Source organism: Branchiostoma floridae, chromosome 16 (assembly GCF_000003815.2).
Source record: "Branchiostoma floridae strain S238N-H82 chromosome 16, Bfl_VNyyK, whole genome shotgun sequence".
NCBI lineage: Eukaryota > Metazoa > Chordata > Leptocardii > Amphioxiformes > Branchiostomatidae > Branchiostoma > Branchiostoma floridae.
Window position 1 is genome coordinate 8811552 of NC_049994.1, and position 19975 is coordinate 8831526.

The 19975-nt window shown below is 40.2% G+C and overlaps 2 protein-coding genes across 2 annotated transcripts; one reads left to right on the forward strand and one right to left on the reverse strand.

Moving 5' to 3' along the window:
- The first annotated feature begins 697 nt into the window (after positions 1 to 697).
- Positions 698 to 9518, forward strand: LOC118432754 (ankyrin repeat and MYND domain-containing protein 2-like). The gene is made up of 12 exons (XM_035844368.1): positions 698 to 853; positions 2868 to 2932; positions 3513 to 3651; positions 4493 to 4591; positions 4888 to 4962; positions 5351 to 5436; positions 5663 to 5788; positions 6230 to 6312; positions 6732 to 6867; positions 7407 to 7535; positions 8309 to 8447; positions 9009 to 9518. Exons 1-12 carry the CDS (start codon positions 781 to 783, stop codon positions 9176 to 9178), a joined length of 1320 nt encoding a protein of 439 aa, XP_035700261.1. The 5' UTR covers positions 698 to 780; the 3' UTR covers positions 9179 to 9518.
- Positions 9519 to 11689: 2171 nt separating this feature from the next.
- Positions 11690 to 17938, reverse strand: LOC118403547 (dehydrogenase/reductase SDR family member 1-like). Its single transcript, XM_035802281.1, has 7 exons — positions 17803 to 17938; positions 16708 to 16763; positions 16219 to 16362; positions 14183 to 14271; positions 13309 to 13441; positions 12525 to 12668; positions 11690 to 11884 (listed from the first exon to the last, which is right to left on the reverse strand). The coding sequence occupies exons 1-7, from the start codon at positions 17912 to 17914 to the stop codon at positions 11690 to 11692; spliced, it is 873 nt and encodes a 290-aa protein (XP_035658174.1). The 5' UTR covers positions 17915 to 17938.
- Positions 17939 to 19975: the final 2037 nt, after the last annotated feature.

The window sequence follows — 19975 nt, forward strand, 5'->3', positions numbered from 1 at the left end:
GTCTATTACATTTGTTCGGCTTCTTCTCGTTTCTTAGTAATGTTGAATATGTAGCTTGAGATGTGTTTGTATAATGTCGTTCGATCAAACCTCATAAGAAAAATTAATTTTTCAACACTAGACAAAGATTCAAAGCGAGGGAACTTTCCTATAATAAAGCTAAAAAGAATACTTCCATCATTACTATATAAACTACAATCTAATAAAAAGTGGGCTTCATCTTCGACCTTGTTCAAGTTAAAGTTCAAATCGCATCCAGGCCAGTCCATGCATCTTCTACTGCCTTTTGTTTACACTTTGCAGATGATAACTGTTGTTGTTCATTAGCGCATTATGTTAAATGACAATGGAAAGTGACAGCTGGTTTGGGTCCCATGTGATTTTACCCATGTGTTGTGTGAGGGGATATCATTGGGGTGTTTCCGTCTGTCCTTATAATAGTTGATGATGAAATTTTCACTATACCAGGGACGAAAACAACATGACACAGTAAAGAATTCTTCTATATCCTTGGCATTGTCAAAGTGACAGGCTTTGGATTTTTATTTTACTGCAATTTTCCCTCAACTATTCTTACAATGTTACAATTTCCTCATTTCCAATCCACACACTTTCCTAATCGATCCGCCAGAATTAAAATTACGCGCTTGATCACACAAATCACGTACACTGTACTTGTGCCCCCAAGAGACCCCTTCACCAGATGCCAGAGCGCAGGATCCGGCGTCCTGGAAACCGCCTTTTGACCCTTACAATTTCCCACATGCCCCTTCGCTAAGCATGTCCAACATGGCGCCGAAGAAGGGAGATTTAAACGACGACGAGAAAGATTTGATCGCTCAGATAAACGCAGGTGAGATAAAATCATCACTTTTGCTATCGATCGTTTGGTAGAGATGTATTGATGAGGCAGACGTGGTTTTGTTCCGTTTGATGATCGCAATCTTGAGAAATCGGCTGAAATGTCTGTCAGCCACCTGAATTTCGGTCGGAGCTCTGACAACAAAGATTCATAATTTTGTGGGGATATTTCATTAATTATCTTGTACTTGGTTGAACGTGGTGACGATTGGATGTACCAGTAAAGAGTTTGGAAAAATTATTCCTAACTCTGTGCTGATATCAGCTGTTTCCGGCATAAAAATCAATAATTCGCCTCCCCTATGTCTGAAAACTCTAGAACTTTCTAACGTTATATATGTTTACGTTTAGGTACGAAAAGAACTTGTTGTAAATGAAGGAAATCTCAAGTCCAAATCATAATGGAGGATGATATGCTTCATCAAGGAGGTTAACCCCCTTGGTTTCGTTCTTACATGTATTGTTTTTTTACATATAACTCCAATTAGTATATGCTATTAAAAATTTAAAAAAAGAGAGAAAAATATCTTGAAACAAAATTCAAAATATCATGACATAAGAATAATGAATCCAGATTATCTGCAAAATCAAAAAGATATATGTTACCATCAAATGAGTAGCTTGTTAGAAATTACCATTTTATCTATATGTCTCTACAGACATTTTACACACAGAAAAAAGCCATCATACATATACGCAGTGAGATCGCGGAGCGTAATCGGCAGCGCATTTGGGCTCAGGCCCAAGAGGTCCAGAGTCGAACCCTGCCATGTCACTAATCTTGTGCCCATGGGAAAAGCACTTTGTACGACTTTCCCCACTTCACTCAGGTGTAAATGAGGGCCTACCTTTGGTTAGGGATGTCCCTCAGATAGGACTGTGCGGTAATGATCAACATGAAGATTGTGGGCACTAAAGGAAGAAATAATATAGAAAGAAAAAAAGAAACAACCATTACCTCTAAACTAACTCATTGTTTTCCTTGTATAAATCATGTGTCAGGCTAGCCAGGGCTACAACAGCTAATGGACCACTTGTATGATTTGATACTTGGCAGCTTGGCTACCTAGAAAACCCAGATACAGCCATTATGGAAGCTGCACTCTTATTAGTCCTAATGCCTCATTGTTACATGTTCAAATTGCCTAGGCCCAGGGGAAAATGTTGTTTTTCCTGTCCTGAAAAATTTAAAATCAGGGTCGGTAGGTATGGATTATCTTTTTTTTAGACTTATATGGCTCAAACCCTAGTGATAAAAATGCATAAGGACACATATTTTCATTGTCAAACAAATCTGTGGATACATGTTATCCTTCATTGCATAGGACAAGCAGTTTTGAAGCAGGCTGAATACTAATTCTAACTGGAAATTATGTGACTTTACTGCCCACCCCCAAAAGGCTAGGGTATGCGGGCTTGGAAACAGGGAACAGAACATTTTTTCCTAGGCCCTATCTGTCTCTTTATCGCCATTACTCCCCTTCAGTTTAACACACCAGCTTCGCAGGCATGCTTTCAGGTTTTGACACATTACTCTGTCCCTGCACTACATCAGACCATCCTTTTAGTTTTACTTAGCAGAATGGATCACATGATTTCATGTCCCATTAGATTTGCATAAATGGCAGTATTTCAGTGTTCAACACGTACAGTATACATGAGCATTGCAAAATGAAGATAAGTTTGACATACAGTGAAGAGCATTTTTTCAATTTAGCTAAACTTAAATTTCAGCACAAAACAAGGTTGAAAGAGCTATTCAAACATTTGGGTTACTAAGTACTTCTATAGTATTCCTCACAATAATACAAAATACATGTATTTTTGAAAATTTATAGTTGGCTGGCACGGACGACTTTTAACGACCAGTAGGCAACCACAGATTATCTTGCTCATGACTTGCTTCCAAGAGAAGGTCGTGAGGCTATGGTCGGCTATGTATAACAGGTGGTTAGGGTGACATTCTAATGTCTAACAACCAGCTGACATGTGAACTTGTCTCACAGGAGACATCAGTCAAGTGAAGACTTTGCTGAGCAAGAATAATGTGAGGGTGGACTGTCTAGACGAGGTGAGTCATCATCTGATGGAAGAAAATATACATGATTTGTGTAATAGTAATAGTATGTCCGGATTGGAGAACAAACAGACCAGAGTGTAAACAGAAAAAATATAGCACATTTGACTTTCCTACTACAGTTTTCTTTGAGGTTCTAAGGACCAAACAACTAAATTACGTAGCCTTAAGTTATAGACACATGACAATAGAGATTGGTCATTACGAGCCAGAAAGTTTATTCATGTAAGTCAGAAAGTCCTTCAATTGAACCAGCAGGCGGTATAAACTTCCTGGCTAGTGGCATAACACATTTACTTGGTTATTGGATATTGGGTGGGCCGACTACTCACTCTTTGCAGCCAGGGGCTGAATTGCGAGGAGCTTACAATAGGCGGGGCTAAATCTCAAGGGTCTGGAGCGAGCTGCCATTCGGCGCCACTCAGGTGACCTCAATACGACTGTCGCAAGTGTCTCGAGCGAGCTGCCATTCGGCGCCACTCAGGTGACCTCAATACGACAATTTACTTTAGTTCATTCAATATATCTATTGCTTATTGTTTGTGTGAACAAACATGAATTTATTGTATTTCAGAATGGCATGACTCCTTTACAACATGCTGCCTACAAGGCGCAGACGGACATCTGTCAGGTCCTACTGAAGAATGGAGCAGATGTCAACTCCAACCAGCACGAGCATGGCTACACAGCACTCATGTTTGCTGCATTGTCAGGTATGTTTGTTTGTTTGTTTTGTGTAACCGGTGAACCTTAAGGTTTGTAGAGTAAATACAACTTACTACAAGCCATGTAAGACAAGATTTTATCTACTTCCACAGGATTGGACTGCTTATCTTCTCCATTATTTCATTTGGATCTTTTTTTATAAATTAACATGCTGGTCAATATACTGTTGACTAGGGGTGGGTACCGGTACAGAAAATTAAGGTCCAGGTCCGGTTCAGGTCCAAAGGATCAGGTCCCGGTCCAGACCTGAACCTGGACCTGATTCAGTATGACTCATACCAATGGTCCATTTCACTACAAAAATATTTTTTTTGATGGAGTATTAGACTTACACTGGCGTTTTAAAATCCTACAACGCTCACTGCACCTATGCGATTGGCTGTAAAACTTGGTAGAAATGACTATAAATTCTACTCTACTTCACTCGTTATTTTCGTCCACCTGCAAGCGTCAAAACGTGTGAATGCCTGATAAAATAATCTGTTAATTTTCTAATCGGTCCAACATCCGGTCCACCTGATTTTTTCAGGTCCGGTTTTACTGGACCGGTCCAATAAGAAAAAACGGTTTTGTACCGGTACGCTGTACCGATACCCAGCCCTACTGTTGACCCTTGACCTGTCCTCAGGTAACCTTGAGCATACCATTGACCCTTGGCCTGTCCTCAGGTAACCTTGAGCATACCATTGACCCTTGATCTGTCCTCGGGTAACCTTGAGCTTACTGTTGACCCTTGCCCTGTCCTCAGGTAACCTGAAGCATACCGTTGACCCTTGGCCTTTCCTCAGGTAACCTTGAGCATACTATTGACCCTTGACCTGTCCTCAGGTAACCTGGAGGTAACCAGGGTGATGTTGGAGGCAGGGGCACGGACCAGCACCGTCAACACAGTGGGACGGACGGCATCACAGATGGCAGCATTTGTGGGTAAGATCTGCAGTCCAGGGTATTACAACTCTTGCAATGTTTACGGGTTGTATCTTCACAGTTTTATTTTTATTTAGTTCATGACACTATGAATACACACTTCCAATGTATTGTTTTTTATAAAATCCAAGAACCAAGAAATTACTGCCAATGTTCTGGTCGTCCCACGTAGTGACTGGAGCTACTTCTTTATGCTACTGTCCAAGTGCTACTAGTCTACAAGAAATCTCCAATATCCTGACAGAGTTATTGTTTCTGTTTGATGAAACTTGGTTTCTTTTTTTCACTTCCACCAGGGCAGCATGCAGTTGTCAGTCTCATCAACAACTTCTTCTCCAGGGAGGAACTGGACCACTACACCAAGCCACAGGGTGAGATCTACGAGGATGGTCCATTTCTTAACAGTCTCATAGCCTTTTCCCTCCATATGATGTGTAACGGAATAACATTGCTATGACAATTTGATATCACATTGATATCAGATTTGAACTACACCAAATCACAGCATGAGATTGCAGACCTACATGGTTGTACAGTCACACTATTTCTTGAAAGTTTTGTATCCTTTTCCCTCCCATTTGATTAGGTATTGAATAACATTGATGTCAAATTTTGGTTTGCATGTAACTGTAAGGGGCTGACATTTCTTACCCTCTTGAAGTTTTATCTTTGTGATCATTTGGTTGGTTAGTTTGTGAAGAGGATGACTGAAAAGATAAATTGTGAATGAATTTTTGTGTTGTTGTTTCCCCTCCCCAGGTGTAGAGAAGGAGCCAAAGCTACCCCCCAGCCTGGCTGACTGTGTCCACAAACTCATTCTCATGTCCAACCTCAACCCTGTTAAGGTACAGGAATAGAACTTCATACATTCACACCAACAACCCTAACTGTTTTTCCATTGTTTAACCTTCTGAAAAGTTTATTTGACAAGCATAACTCCAGTCAGTTGGAGATCTCACAAAAGTTTCTGATAGATGCCGATGAAATGTAAGCAAACTGAATATTAACTGGTTGTAGAAAATAATTCTCCTATATCCTATGAATTTACCATGTCCATTGTTCCCATTTCAGATCATCCTGCACCTCCAGGAGAACCCAGAGTTCCAGGATGAGCTGGTGACGGTGGCCCGCCTGCTGGACACCCTGTGCACCAAGTTCATGAAGCAGTCAGAGACTAACGAGGTCATGGCCATGAAGGTACTTTATCCATGGTTATCAGCAAATTAGCTAGCTTTTTTTTTTAACGAGTTTGCTCAGTGCAAGGCCATTGACTGTTTCTAGGCACTGAACTACTAGTATGCTCACTGTGGCAGCATCAGATTCTCTTCTCCCTCAGAAACATCGAGCTTCAGCAAGCTCGACTAACTGACCCAATGGGCGAAGCAGGGCTTACAAGGCTGCTCTGGAAATTCCCTTGTCCATTTTGCTGGAATGGTTTTGTTTTGCTCACACGGGATTACGCCATGCAATCTCACGTGTTATTGATGATTTTACCAATTGTGTTAAGTGTCCCATGCAATTCAGCCCTTGGCTGCAATGTGTGTCTACTAAACTTTTGAATAAGCCATTATTCTTACATGAAGGTACACTACCAGATCTCTAGAAAACTTCTGAATGAACCATTATCATTACATGAAGGTGCACTACCAGGGCTGTGTGCTGAGGGAGGCTCACAAGTGGCTGGTGGAGAAAAACGACACCCTCCAGAACCTGATGAAATAGTGAGTCAAACTACACTTTTAACGGAGGTTATTTTTTCCACTTGTTAAGAATATGGTGATAATACTGATAGATTCACAAAGAGCCCCATTTACTATATGGCGATCTTGTTAGATAATATCTGTAGTATGAATATAATATCAGATTTTGATTTTACACCAGCTTGCAAGCATCAGATTTAAATTGTAATGGAACAACAAATGCTAAACCAAATAGCCAGTGTGTGAGTGTTGACATTTTAATTGTAAACAAGCCTGTTAATTCAGCCTTAGTGTACTTGTTGTCATTGTTGTTTGTTGAATAAACCAGTTGATATCAGTGTGCTGTATACTTGTTTGTTACAATAGTGCGTTTACGTATGTAACTTAGTCCGAACTTTGGTGCACAGCTCCAAATCATGTGACTTCTTCCTTCTCTCTAGTTTCTTGAAGGGCAGAGAGAAAGACGGCTTCCCAGTTGCACAGGAAAAGTTTCTTCGCTTGTCGATACGCAGTTTCCCGTACCACGAGAGCGAACTGCTACAACAGATAGTACACAACGTGGCACCAGTCACTGTGGTATGTACTACGTACAGGTCAAAGAAACTGATGTAGGAGAGGTAATTGTAATGTAACAGTTGTAAATGAGTAGTTTGTTTCACATAACCAGTAAACCACCCCAAGGCGTAACACACCAGTTCTGTACAACAACAGTTTGATCCACTCATACTGGGATGGACACCGACTCTCTTGAATAGTGTGATGGGAATTCTAACATGATGTGGCTTTACGCAAACATACAACCTATAGCTTTACATCCTTGGGTGAGGAAATGGGTGTTAAGTGCCTATCCAAAGAGTACAACACTGGGGCCTGCCAGGGACTCAAACACAGAACCTCTAGATTCCTAACAACCCTAACCAACAGTGAAGACCACCTTGCCAGCTGAGAACTGTCTCTAGATTCCTAACAACCCTAACCAGGAGTGAAGACCACCTCCTGGAAGTCTGTCTCCACAATACTTCTTAAGACATTTACTGACCAACATTATTGCAAAAACTATTTGTCCCCGGAAGAAAACTACAGCTAGTAAAATGTCTCTTGTTCTTGACCTACAGGGCGATGACCCCACAGCCCTGTCCATCCTCGTGTCTGCCATTAATGGCCACCAGAGCGCAGCAGCAGAGGACCAGTGTTTCACATGTGGGGAGCTGCAAGCTGAGAAGAAATGTTCTGCCTGCAAAAAGGTTAGTTTTGTTTGATTTCGAGTTAACACTTCTCCAGCTGCTTGTAACCTTTGGGGGAGATCGTACCATTGCATGGAGAGTTCGAATCTTGGTTGTTGTTGCTCACTACTGCTCACATGCCGAAAAGAAATGTTCTGCCTGCAAAAAGGTCAGTTTTGTTCGAGTTCATTGATACCTTTGGGGGAGATCTTATCATTGGATGGAGAGTTCGAATCTTGGTTGTTGTTGCTCATCCGACATGCACACTACTGGAAAGGGTCACATTTGTTAGGATTGGACATTGAGCCGTGGTTCATTTGTCAAAGAAAGCTTGGAAAATTTCCTTGGTACAGTGAACCTACAAATACTGCATGTAACATCTGTCCAATCACTACAAGTGGAAGATAACCTATTCATTGAGCATTGATCTATACCAAATAGCTGTTTCTGAAGCAACTGGATATGACTTTTGAAATAGTCAGACAAGCATCCACTACCGTTTGTCATTGACAGTGACTAGATCTGTTGAAGAGCTAAGGTTTTATACCCTTACTATGAATTGATATGTAACAAAGGTGAAGACAAATTATAGATGGAAAACAGAAGTGAGACAAAATCAGTGTTACTTACGAAAGGTTTTGGATGCTACCTGAAACATATGGCCATTTCCAAAATTGTATCCAGTTGCTTGAGTAGCTGCAGCTACTATTAAGCGTACCTTATTGCCTCGATGTGTAACCTTCAACAACGTAAACCGGATCAAGATCACTTTCCTGTCTGCCCCCCTCCCCCAGGTGAAGTACTGTGGCCAGGCATGTCAGAAGCTCCACTGGTTCACCCATAAGAAAGTCTGTGCCACGCTGAAGGCAGAGTACCTCCAGGAACAGGAGCTGGCTCAGAAAATGAAACAACAAAGTCTCGAGGGGCAGGAAGGTACAGACATTTAATTCATTACTTTTTGGAGTTTGTAACTTTTGTTCAACACAAGCAAATTGCTTACCTAAAAAAAACTAATGTTACAAACTCCAATATGGATTGTACCAACATGAGATGAGCTTTCATTTTGAATCATTACTTTGTAATTCAAATTCACTTGATAGACTATAATTTTTGTGTTACCATGACAATGTATATAATGTACCTGCAAACTATCCTGTCTATCCATTTATTGTGGGTACATAATGTACAATAATAGTTTTCATAACAGTATTTTGATATAATGATTGTCAAATTTCAAAAGGATGTTATTTGTTATGGGAAAGGAAATGCTTTCTTCTCATTTTGCTGTCCAATCTATATACCCAATTGTGTAGTTCATAATGAGTATGGTGTGTTCTTGTGGTTTTGATACTAGGACTTTTTAAAACATTTTGCATATTTGAAGAAACAGAATGTGTTTGTTTGTTTTTAGTATTTTTTCGTCAATTACAAAAATTATGCATGTTTGTGTTGTTGTTACAAGTACTTGATATAATTATCTTAAATCCACTACAGTGAATGGAGGAGGGGGTACTGAACAGCAAACCAGCACAACTGGGGATGGAGACCCTGGGACAGAGATCAGCAATGGTGCAGCACACTCTGGGAACGAGCCCCAAGACGAAGAAGACATCAATATAGAAATTGTTGAAGCAGATGGAGACTTGGAAATCACAGAAACCTGAGAACCTGTTTAATATGCAACAATTACTCTTATACATATATGTATGATAACAAGGATTTAAAGATGAAATTGCAATTGTATAGCAATATACATTTTTGGGATCAAGATGTTGTAACAAGAGATAGGCCTGTTTACATACAGAATCGGATTGATCTCTGTAAAAAATATACTTAATTCCAGCCTATGCTAAATGGAATTAGGGTTCAAAATGTAGTTGTACATTGATTGATTCCGATCTCTGTCACATTTTGATTGGAAGTCTTTGTACAATTGTTTTACTGAATAGTCTGGTATCGGTCAATACAAAATGATTGGCATGAGAGATCGCCTAAGATATAGGCGAAAAATCTGAATGTCTCTGTGTCACACAATTCTTAGTGCTGACATGGTGACGGCACTCAAACAAGCATTCGTTAGTTAGATCCCCGTTATGCTAATTCAGACCATTTTATTCCTGTTATAGTATAGGATGTAAGGAACAAACATTGCAATGGGGACAGATTTTTCTGCAGAAAAGCAATCAGAGGAGTGAATCAGAGGTGGCATAGGGTAGATACCAGGCTATCATCCATGTCCCCTATCTATAGACTTTATACCCACTACTTCCTAGTCTTCTTCGCGGCCTTCCACGGGTGTTGGCTTCTATTGTTGGGGACTAGTGAGTGGAGACATGTCTGTCCTGGCGTAAGAACCTGACCCAGATATGTTGAAAATAAAAAATCAGCACTACCCCCCACAATAGAAGAACTTTATTGTGCAACGATCGTACATGGTACAATGTATGGCCAAAAAAAAGAAGAAACAAACTTATCATCCTAATTACTAAAACAAGTATTAAACAAAGTGCATATGCAGATTATGAATATAGAAGGAAATTTGACATTCTAATTTCTAGAACAATAAGAGCTAGCCTAAATCATTGATATTGTACACAATAGATGCCAGCACTTATGGAAGGCTACAAAGGAGGCTGTCTACTCCAATCCCTTATCTTAGTTGACTGTGCAATAGAATGATGTAAAAGTCTTTGCTTAGTACATATCATAGTTAAATTATGTACATGTACATTGTATCGATAGTCTACTGACAATAGATACATGAACATTGTAGTTTTAATTGCTGTTAACAATAATTTATGAGGATTTATTAATCAATTAAACTAGCTCTTAACAACTTAATCCTGGTGCTCAACTGTTCATCTGGGTATATTTGGTACATAACCATTAAAGAAGCCCATCTTTCACTCCAACATCTGATAAAGAATTTATCCGATTTACCCCATCTTTTACACAAGATTGGTGATATGACAGGATTTAAACCCAAGACCTCTGGGTTCTGGGCCAAACACTCTGCCTTTATACCACATGATCCCACGTGTTAAACTATTTAACATCCTTCGTTTTGATTAAACATTTACCCCATTTTGCTTGTGCAGTTAGTGGTTTACAGAGGATGGCGTTAACAAAATCGAGTGATCTAATGTTGCCAATCACATCTAGAATGTACACACACACACAACACCGTATCCAGCTACTGTTTCCACATGAGTTACAGTATGTGGTAGTATGCAGAGAGCATCCAGCCGGGGATCTTGACAGAAGCTGGTATCCAGGCGGCCAGCTTGGAGTAGCCAAACATCGACAGTCTGTCTCTTAGCCGGCGGACATAGTCTGGGGGAGACCGGCCTGCAAATACAGCATATCATCAGTGTTTATGTGTTTTTCACTTATGTCAGTCTAGCTTCTGAAACATTCTGAGACAAGATTTAGAAAGAGTACAACAGGACAACAATGCTATGAGGGCTACTAGGAAACATTATTATTTTACTCCCTAGAAGTATACACACAGTAGACTTAAGTGAAGATTTTGATATCAGAAAATTCAACATAATCTCGACAATTATCAAAATCAACGCAACGTTGTATGGTATCTTTATCAGCTGCAACACCAATATGCATCGTTGGGAGCAGTGTGTATGTGTGTGTATTCCTTGTATAACTTGAGAGTCTGAAACATTGTATTGTTACATATACACAATACATACAGCTCCCAGGTCATCATCATTAGAACTTAACTGTCAGTTAATGTTACCAGAATCATAGTGTGTTCGTCAGAAGACACCACTACGTTTTTTGTACAGCCACTGCCATTTAATGTACTAATCATTTGTCTTGTGCTATTTGCTTTAACTTAAGGAACTTTAAGAAGATTTGCTCCCTACCATCAATGTCTTTAAAGCCGTACTCATCTGCAAGGTCTCCAGTGGTGAAAATTCTTCCCGATTTCTTCATGATGTTGGGGTCTGAAATGGAAATATAATGCCTGTAGGTTAATGTAAAGATACACCTTTTTCGGGTGACGTTTCAAAGTTTGTTTATATAGCCAGGCTCCGCGGGTCAAATACATTGTAGTAGAGATTGGAGAAATAGAGGAAATAATATGCAAGAGGAGTCGGCCGGCCAAAGGAGAAAGTACGTGTGGGCTCTCCTAACATGCTATTCTCGCTATTTGTTCAATTTCTATTTGACCAGCCATCCACAGAGCTTGATAGAGCAACATTTATATATACAAGAATCAACCGACAACTAAATAAGTACACGAATGATTGTATAGTTTCTGAACACGTGAGCTTACCTATGCCAAGATGGACGATACATTTCCCGGGGAACTCGGGGCTCTCTGAGTTCAACATATATCTTTCCTTTTCCTGACAGGAGAAAGATGTTGTTTTATGAACATCATTGATGTCTGAAATCATCAGCTAATATGTGCTGTGTTTCAAATATATCGTTTCATTACACATTTCTAAAATAACCAAACTGGTATCAGTGCTCAGCATTTTCAAAAAGTTTCAAAGAGTTCGGACCGGTAAGATAAGTGATTCTAAAGCAGTGTGGCTGTGTGTGAATGGGAGAGAGGGGATGGCGTTACTTTTATTTTCCCTTGCCTGCATGAACATCCAAATTCTGTTGATACTATGAAACAAGACGTTAAGTAGATATACCAGAAGGATATATACCACAGCGAATTGAAATTGGCTTTATATTAGTGTGCAGAGAAATCAAGTCAATGGATGGTGTTTTCAAACTTCAATATTTTGAAAATACAGCAGTTTCAAGCCACCGTCCGTCCACTTGCTATCCCCAAGGACGTTATAGAAATCTTTATTGACACGACAAATAAAAGTACTGCGACTTTCGTAAAGTCTGCATGTATAACAACAACTTACAGTACAACTAAACACACATATATGGATATCTATAGGTATGAATAAGTCAACATATTGGGTCTAGTATGTCATTTACACTATTCGATCTATAAGGACGCTACTTGAAGACTAAGCTTACCGCTGACTGAAGAAAATTTGCAGGCTGACAGTTTTCCGCCCACTCCATGAAGATTTCTGTGCGCGTAGCGCCAGGCCACAGGGACAGGAAAGCCACGTTATGCTCTCTCAGCTCTACCGCACAGTCCGATGCTATACGGTCCGCCTGTTTATGAAAAAAGTAGCTTTTCTTCATTTTGGTAAATAAATGGATTTTTTTTGTTTGTTTTAGATAAGTGCACAAAAACAATTCTGGTGTTTCTCAGTAACGTTATATTAAAAAGAAAGTTCTGATTATTTCATGGCGACGTCAAGGGGGTGTTTTTTTTTATTCAATTAAAGATCGCTCTGTATCGCTCTAAAATATTCTAAAATTGCATGAATGCTTGCCCTAGAGAATTGACTGTTTTTATACCTCGATGACTCAGGAAGCCCTGGATGGAAATGTATGATATTTTATTTGTGAGTACGTAGGTGTCAACAAAATAAAGGGCAAGTGCGACTTCAGGCCCATAGCGGCTTTTAATGGCACTGCAGTAGAATTTACAGTCTTGATAGTTCATGTTCTGGATAAGCTATGATCATGATCCGTCGGTGGCAAATTGCTACAGAGAATGTGATATAGATTTAACCACCTAGCAGACTTTTCAGATACTGCAGGGGCAGTCTTGTTGAGACTTATAATTATGGATAACTGCAGAGGATGAATATGATTTTATGAGCTTTGGCATATATACAAACTAACTAAGGTGGAGATTGGAATAATTAGAGGCAAGGAAAAAAAAAGAAATCAGAATTTGTCTTACGGCCGCCTTGCCGATAGAGTACCACGAGTTGAAGCAATACGTGAGCCCTCCCTCCGAGGAAATGTTGACGATGAGCCCCTTCCGAGCCGGTACCATCAGCCGGGCAGCGTGGACAGCGCAGATGTAAACACCTCTGAAAAAACACTCAGAAATCTAGACTCACATTTCCAAAGCTGTTTGTGGAAACGAAAGAAAAATATACACAAATAATGCCCACGAGTCCATGTCACTATTCTCTTTACGTTTTGTGTAGCTTTGTGTAACGTTATTTTGTATTATACATCTCGTTCCCGAAAGATGCCTGGCCGGACCCGATTCGGAAATGTGACGTAGGCCTAACACTGCGCTCTTGATTCACAACCCTGCATGTGAGAATATGATTTTAAGAAAATAGACAGAAATAAAATGTATTTCTCTGGTTGAACAAACAATTTGAAAGCATTTACCTTTGGTAAAGAGTTTCTGTTTCCAGTAGTGTACCGTTTTTGCATATATGTTGCCAGTGAACAAAATAAATGAAAAAAAAGTTGTGGATTGACTCATGATACATTGTATTATGAATGGCGATAAGGTTTGGCCAAGCCCGGAAATGCTAAGGTTTTGGATACCCTAGCATATTATTATGGTACTGCAGCAGAACGTGAATTTCTTACACATTTTCCTCAAATTTCCGGGCGGTAAATTATGTTTACCATCATGGGAGAGAGAGACATATTGTCTTTGCCTAGTTCCTTCCTCTTCCTCTGCTTTTCTGTTCCCTTTTATGTTCTTGTGTATGGACAAATCGTGTATGATTTTGATATATGTTAAATGAATAAATCAAAATTAAATGAAATCGAAGCAACGCTAATATAATTGCCAACAGATACATTACCTTATCCCTAGGTTGCTGGCATGGTTCCAAGTCTCCAAAGGCTCAGGGTCCCAAAAACTCTTCGGCTCCTTGATATGATCTATGCAATCCTGAATAAATGATAACAAAAACTGGAAGTTCTTTGTAATTTCCTGATAAGGAGGAAAACAGAACAACAATACTTGTAATGAGTATATGTATCCCCTGTGGTAATATCATGCAGAACAAGCTTGTAATCCTGACCATTGATAACAAAAGATAAACTGGGCCCTTTTGGTAGGCCCTAGATGAAAAGATGGAAGAAAAACATTTTAAGAAACACTGACATTGAATTACGGACTAGACAGACTTCAGGAGGAGGGGATCTTCCAAAAAGAATGGAGAAGACGATGCTTTCAACAACCAAAACCTACCTGGGAAAGCCAATATAGTCAACATATCATGTCCACTTTGAATTCATAACTACATTTTCAGTGGGAAATACAATAGTTTCAAATGATCGATGAATCATTGGTCACAAAGTTCTCTGTGTACACAGCCACTGTGTGTCATAATCGACTGTCAACCTTTCGGTGACCGTCTGTCGCATTCCGTAGGATATAATGCTGACTCATCAGATTCTACTTCACGCTGCTGCAGCACTTAGAATAGTGAAGTGGAACTAGTCAGTGTAGCCCTAAGGAATGTGACAGACGGCCAAATGATGAGCAACCAAAATCATTTGGTCATTGAGATCACTAGAAGATCTTGGAGATCACCGAAAGACCACTTGGAAAATATCACCTGACGCCACCATGACACAACTCTGAGCCGGCACATGGCCAGGGTAATGGATACGTCCCTCGTCCACTGAAAGACCATACTGTTTGGACGTTTGACACCGAGGACCGACTTGAATAAACGCAGACCGGTGTGACAGCGATCTCGCCCCCCCCGTGATCTCGCCCCCCCGGGGGCGAAATCACTAGCGATCTCGCCCCCCCGGGGCGAAATCACTAGCGATCTCGCCCTCCCCGACTAGTGATCTCGCCCCCCTACCTCGCCCCCCTTTAGCGATTTCGCCCCCCCCCCAAAAAAAACGGGTTTACATGACATTTTAGAAGTTGATTGGTATAAATCACAAAATGTAGTTTCAGAATGATATAAGTACACGAGTTTGATACATTCATAGTATCAATATTAACGTAATTACATGGTAATAAGATAGTTGAACTTGTTTCAGACAAAGAGGGTTGGGTCCCTTGTATTCCCATTATTGCATATACCTGAGTCTTGACATAAGATGTATTTCATTGTATTCACCTGTCCTCAAGCAACCTATATATCTCCAATATGAAGTCTCTACCATGAAGTGACCACAAAAGAACTATGTAATGTCTTTATTAATTATGCAAATATTAGGTATTAATTAGAATAACACACATTTTGGTATATGCACCTGGCCAAGGGATATCTTCACCTCCAACATGACTGTTTTTTCTAGTATTTAGGAACTGATGCATTTACCCGTGTTTCTTAAGACAGGTACTTTACCAGTGTTTGTGTAGCATTTAGCAACAGCTATATCAACTTGCGCGTAGATAGTGTTTATAATGAGAAACTATTATTCCCGTACGTGTGTTTTTGTTAGTGCTTTGGAAATGTTTCCAGCACAAGAAAGAAAACACTGTGACAAATGGAAAACATATATATAGCTGACGTATTCCGTACCATAGACGGTGTTGATTTATACGTTCGCAGTAGCACTGTTTTTATGCCACCTCAGCTGCAAAAATTGTCTTTTTCATTTCAATGTCATGTTTGCACCGAACAATATATTATCGACTTTCGAGGTATGACATCTTACGGTACGGTAATAAGGTGCCATATAGGTACCAGGTAACACACCGTATACGTTACTCCCCAGGTGCAGTATAGTAACGTTACCAGGTAGCGTACCTGTAATATGTAGTAATCAGCTGCTCTTGGGGGGGGGGGGGCGAAAACGCTGAAGGGGGGCGAAAACGCTAGTGATCTCGCCCCCCGGGGGGGCGAGATCGCTGTCACACCGGACCTACCGGCGATGCGCTGTACGCGTTGTTCACGAGGATGTCCAGGCGCCCATGTTGTTCCCTCGCCACCCTGTCAAACAGGTCTTTGACCTCATCGTCTTTCTCGTGATCACACTGCACAGGAATGGCGCGCCCTCCTCTTTTCTTTATCTGAAAATTAACAAAACCAAAGGTCTCAGCTTTTCATCCCAATCCTGTAATACCTCTGTATAAGGACAGACTAGTCGTTTTGTCTCTAGAGTTTCGACAGCAGTATCAAGATTCCAGTCCTAATTGCAAACCAGCCTACGTACAGTGACGTTTTCTTCAAGCCCATTTAGCGGTTATTGTAGAGTAACGATTTAGGCTCACCCAACATCTGCTCTGAGATTGAACCAAGTATGAACATTTCTTATTGGTTGTATCTTGAAAAATACATACCTACTTGGTATTTTTGTATTCAATTGACGATAAACAAACATTTTCTTTATTATTTTTCATGGATGAATTACGTACCTCCTCCACACAGTCTGTTAGTGAAGTACCGCGGCCATTGGGCAGCAGCGTCCGACCTGGAACAATTGGTCGTGTATCATGTGTTTGGAAAGGGTTCAGAAAAAATGCTCGTTGGTTCGTTTGTTCTTGTGTAGAGTAATTGTAATTGTAAATCTACCTTACATTGAACAAAGGGGTGAACAAAGGGGTAAGAAAATCCGAGCTTTAACAGTATGCAGATGCACAACAAACAGATAGAAGGCCGAAATTCACACTAAATATGCATCCACTATACACCTACACATCACATAAAAATCAACACCACAGCAAGTCTAAGTGCAAAGATATAACACAAAACGTGTTGCTGCAGTACCAAGGTCTACCAACAGAGGGCCCAAAATCGACCTGCATCATCACCATCCCCACACCTACCGAAAACATTACAAATCTTTCAGTGGTTCTTACCCCACATAACCTCCATAGTGAAAACAGCATGGAAACAATACCTCCATCTTCATGCAGGTAAAAAACGTAAATCTTTTATTCGCAGAGATCATGCGTTCTCCACCTGTAAATTATTACCACTGTAACAATGAAGACCAACGGCAAATGCTAAGGTTATCCTTTGGACTAACACGCCATATGAGAATTGACGAAGACGACCTGTTATAATTATAGCGAAAAGTAACGCTATATGTATTGCCATTGCTTCTCTGTTTGTTGTGACGAAACCTTAATCTTTAAATGACTCCCATGTATGTTTCTACATGTTATAGAAGAACTTTATTGCGCGACAAATGTAACAGGTACAATGTAAGTCAATCTGTGTATACATGGGAGTTGAACTATACACTATTGCAAGTATCTAAGAACTAATCTAATGTAACAGAATAAACAATCTAGTTGATATTGTACAAGCTAATACTTCAAAACATTATGTCAATATAGCTTTGTCTCATTTTTGCAAGGAGTTGTAAATGAATTGGCCTGCAATAGATTGTTAAACTGTTGGCGATCTTCTTCGTAAGTCGGACAATCCATTATGAAGTGGACTTTGCTCTCAATACCATTATATTATGGCATGTGGGACAAATGTGCATATGAACTTCGGGTCACCTGTAATGTAGACTGTGGCTCCGGCCTCCGCAAGTTGTAGGGCGATGCCTTTACCGACCCCTCGGGACGCTCCTGTTACTATGGCAACCTTACCGCTTAGTGCCCGGTCCATTCTTGTCGAACCGCTGATAGAATTGGAGGGAGACAAACGACAATTTTAAGGTGATTCTGTGTTTGTTTTACACAGCTGCTTAACCGACGCCCTTTCTAGCATAAAATAATAGGCAATTAAACAAGACCTTGTAAAAGTACTTACCTTTATTTCAATCTTAAAAATTCTTCTCCACCAGAAAGTCACAAGGTTGAACTTGAGAAACAATTGCAAAGAAAACAGGGGGTAGGGACCTCATATCCGGATCTGCGTATAACGTGCAGTTTACATACCCGCCTGTTTTTTTAACTATTTTCTAAATAATTTTTTTTACCGGGCAAATTTTGATCATAAATGTCGAGATTTCTGCTATAAGGACTGAAGCATGTATATTTTTTTTAAATCTTGCCAAAGTGACCTTCGGCATGCTTTGATCTCAGTCAGCCTGATGATCTCTCCCTCAGTAACGCCAACAAAACTGGTGAACTGAAGAAATTTTAACCAAAATAGAAAGCTCAGACCCTACCTGTTCCTTCTAACCAAAAAGTCTCCAGGTTGGGCAAAAATCTCCAAGGAAAAGAAGGATTTTCACAAAGGTTTTAAGTTGGAACACTTTAGCTTTACTGTGCAGCGCAACTCGGACTTCAGCATGGTGTCCTTAAACCAGGGTCAATTCAGGGACGCTATATGCTGATGCCAGAGTGGCCTTGGCCCAACACACCAGCTTATACAAGACGACATTTGAACTAAGATGACAAGCGTTTTGTCTAGAAAGTCTGCGGCAACTACGTACTTTTACCGAAACAGAATATTCCATATACTGTATGATCTTATAGAATTGTTGAGTATGTAACGTTTTATGCATGCGGAGCAACGGACAGTGAACTTCAATCTTCTGATACAGACAATGTCTAATTTTGAAGAGGTTAAAAATTAAAGGGTCTCTGATGACCTTTGGACCACTCACGGTCAAGCAGGCTTCTCACGGTGTCGGGTCGTTCGGAGCGCTGATTGGTTATCAGCCATAACTGCTAGGAACTGTCCCACTCACTCACATTGATTCACAAACACAGTTGATAGAATACTGGCTTAGATTACAAGGTCTCCCAAATAAAAGACTTGTGAAGAAAGCATATAACACTTCTGTTGAGTCACAACAAGACATGTTATGTAGACATGGTTTCCAAAATGTTTGGCTTAACCCTGCCGTTACTGACAACCATTGGGAAATATATTCAAGAACCGTCTGATAGACACGTTTCTCTCTCATTGGAGACAAGAAATAAAAAAGTCTTAACATAATACTCAGCACTTATATTGCAAAATCCCCAAAAAAATTCCGTTACGAAAAATATCTCTTTTCCGTTCAAAACAAATTCTTTGGAAATAAGTAAACGAAAGGATTAGAGCTCACACCCTACAAATAGAAAAGGGCCGACACTACAACACACCAGCCAATGAGAGACTGTGTCCCACATGCCATAATGGTGTTGAAAACGAATTCCACTTTACAATTGATTATCCGACCTACAAAGAAGACCGTCAAAAGTGATTACAATCTATTGTATGTAAGTCCGATGCTGTACTACCACGTGACAAGGCAGAGATATTCAATGTTATTATTATACATGTCCTGTTCATTTACCTACATAGGACAATTCATTGACAATTCCTTGAAAAAAACAGGTAATGCTATATGCCCTCGTTGAACCGTGATGGTGGCAGGTTTCGCCTTCCCGCCATTTATGATTCGCTGCTACCTGACGTCATCCGACGACTTCCGGATTAGTCAGCGAATCATTTCATCTGAAGAAGGTCGAAGTGCTCGACCGAAAATTTATGGCGAGTCCCTTCTTTGTGTTGGAACAAAGTTTAAACTTTTGCAATATGGAATTTAGCTCAGTGCCCGGTCCATTCTTGTCGAACTGCTGATAAAATTGGAGGAAGACAAACGACAATATTTAAGGTGATTTTGTGTTGTACAGCTGCTTAACCGCCGCCCTTCGGAGCAACAGGGATAACGTCAAAGTTACTTGATCCCAATGCAACTAGAATGAAATAAGAGGCAATGAAACAAGACAT

Coding starts and splice junctions, on each gene's coding strand:
- LOC118432754 (XM_035844368.1), top strand. CDS start 781: ATGTCCAACATGGCGCCGAAGAAGGGAGATTTAAACGACGACGAGAAA. Junction 4,963..5,350: donor CCACTACACCAAGCCACAGG/GTGAGATCTACG, acceptor TCCCCTCCCCAG/GTGTAGAGAAGGAGCCAAAG. Junction 7,536..8,308: donor AATGTTCTGCCTGCAAAAAG/GTTAGTTTTGTT, acceptor CCCCTCCCCCAG/GTGAAGTACTGTGGCCAGGC.
- LOC118403547 (XM_035802281.1), bottom strand. CDS start 17,914: ATGGACCGGGCACTAAGCGGTAAGGTTGCCATAGTAACAGGAGCGTCC. Junction 12,669..13,308: donor ACTCTATCGGCAAGGCGGCC/GTAAGACAAATT, acceptor TTTCATAAACAG/GCGGACCGTATAGCATCGGA. Junction 11,885..12,524: donor CAAATTTTCTTCAGTCAGCG/GTAAGCTTAGTC, acceptor TTCTCCTGTCAG/GAAAAGGAAAGATATATGTT.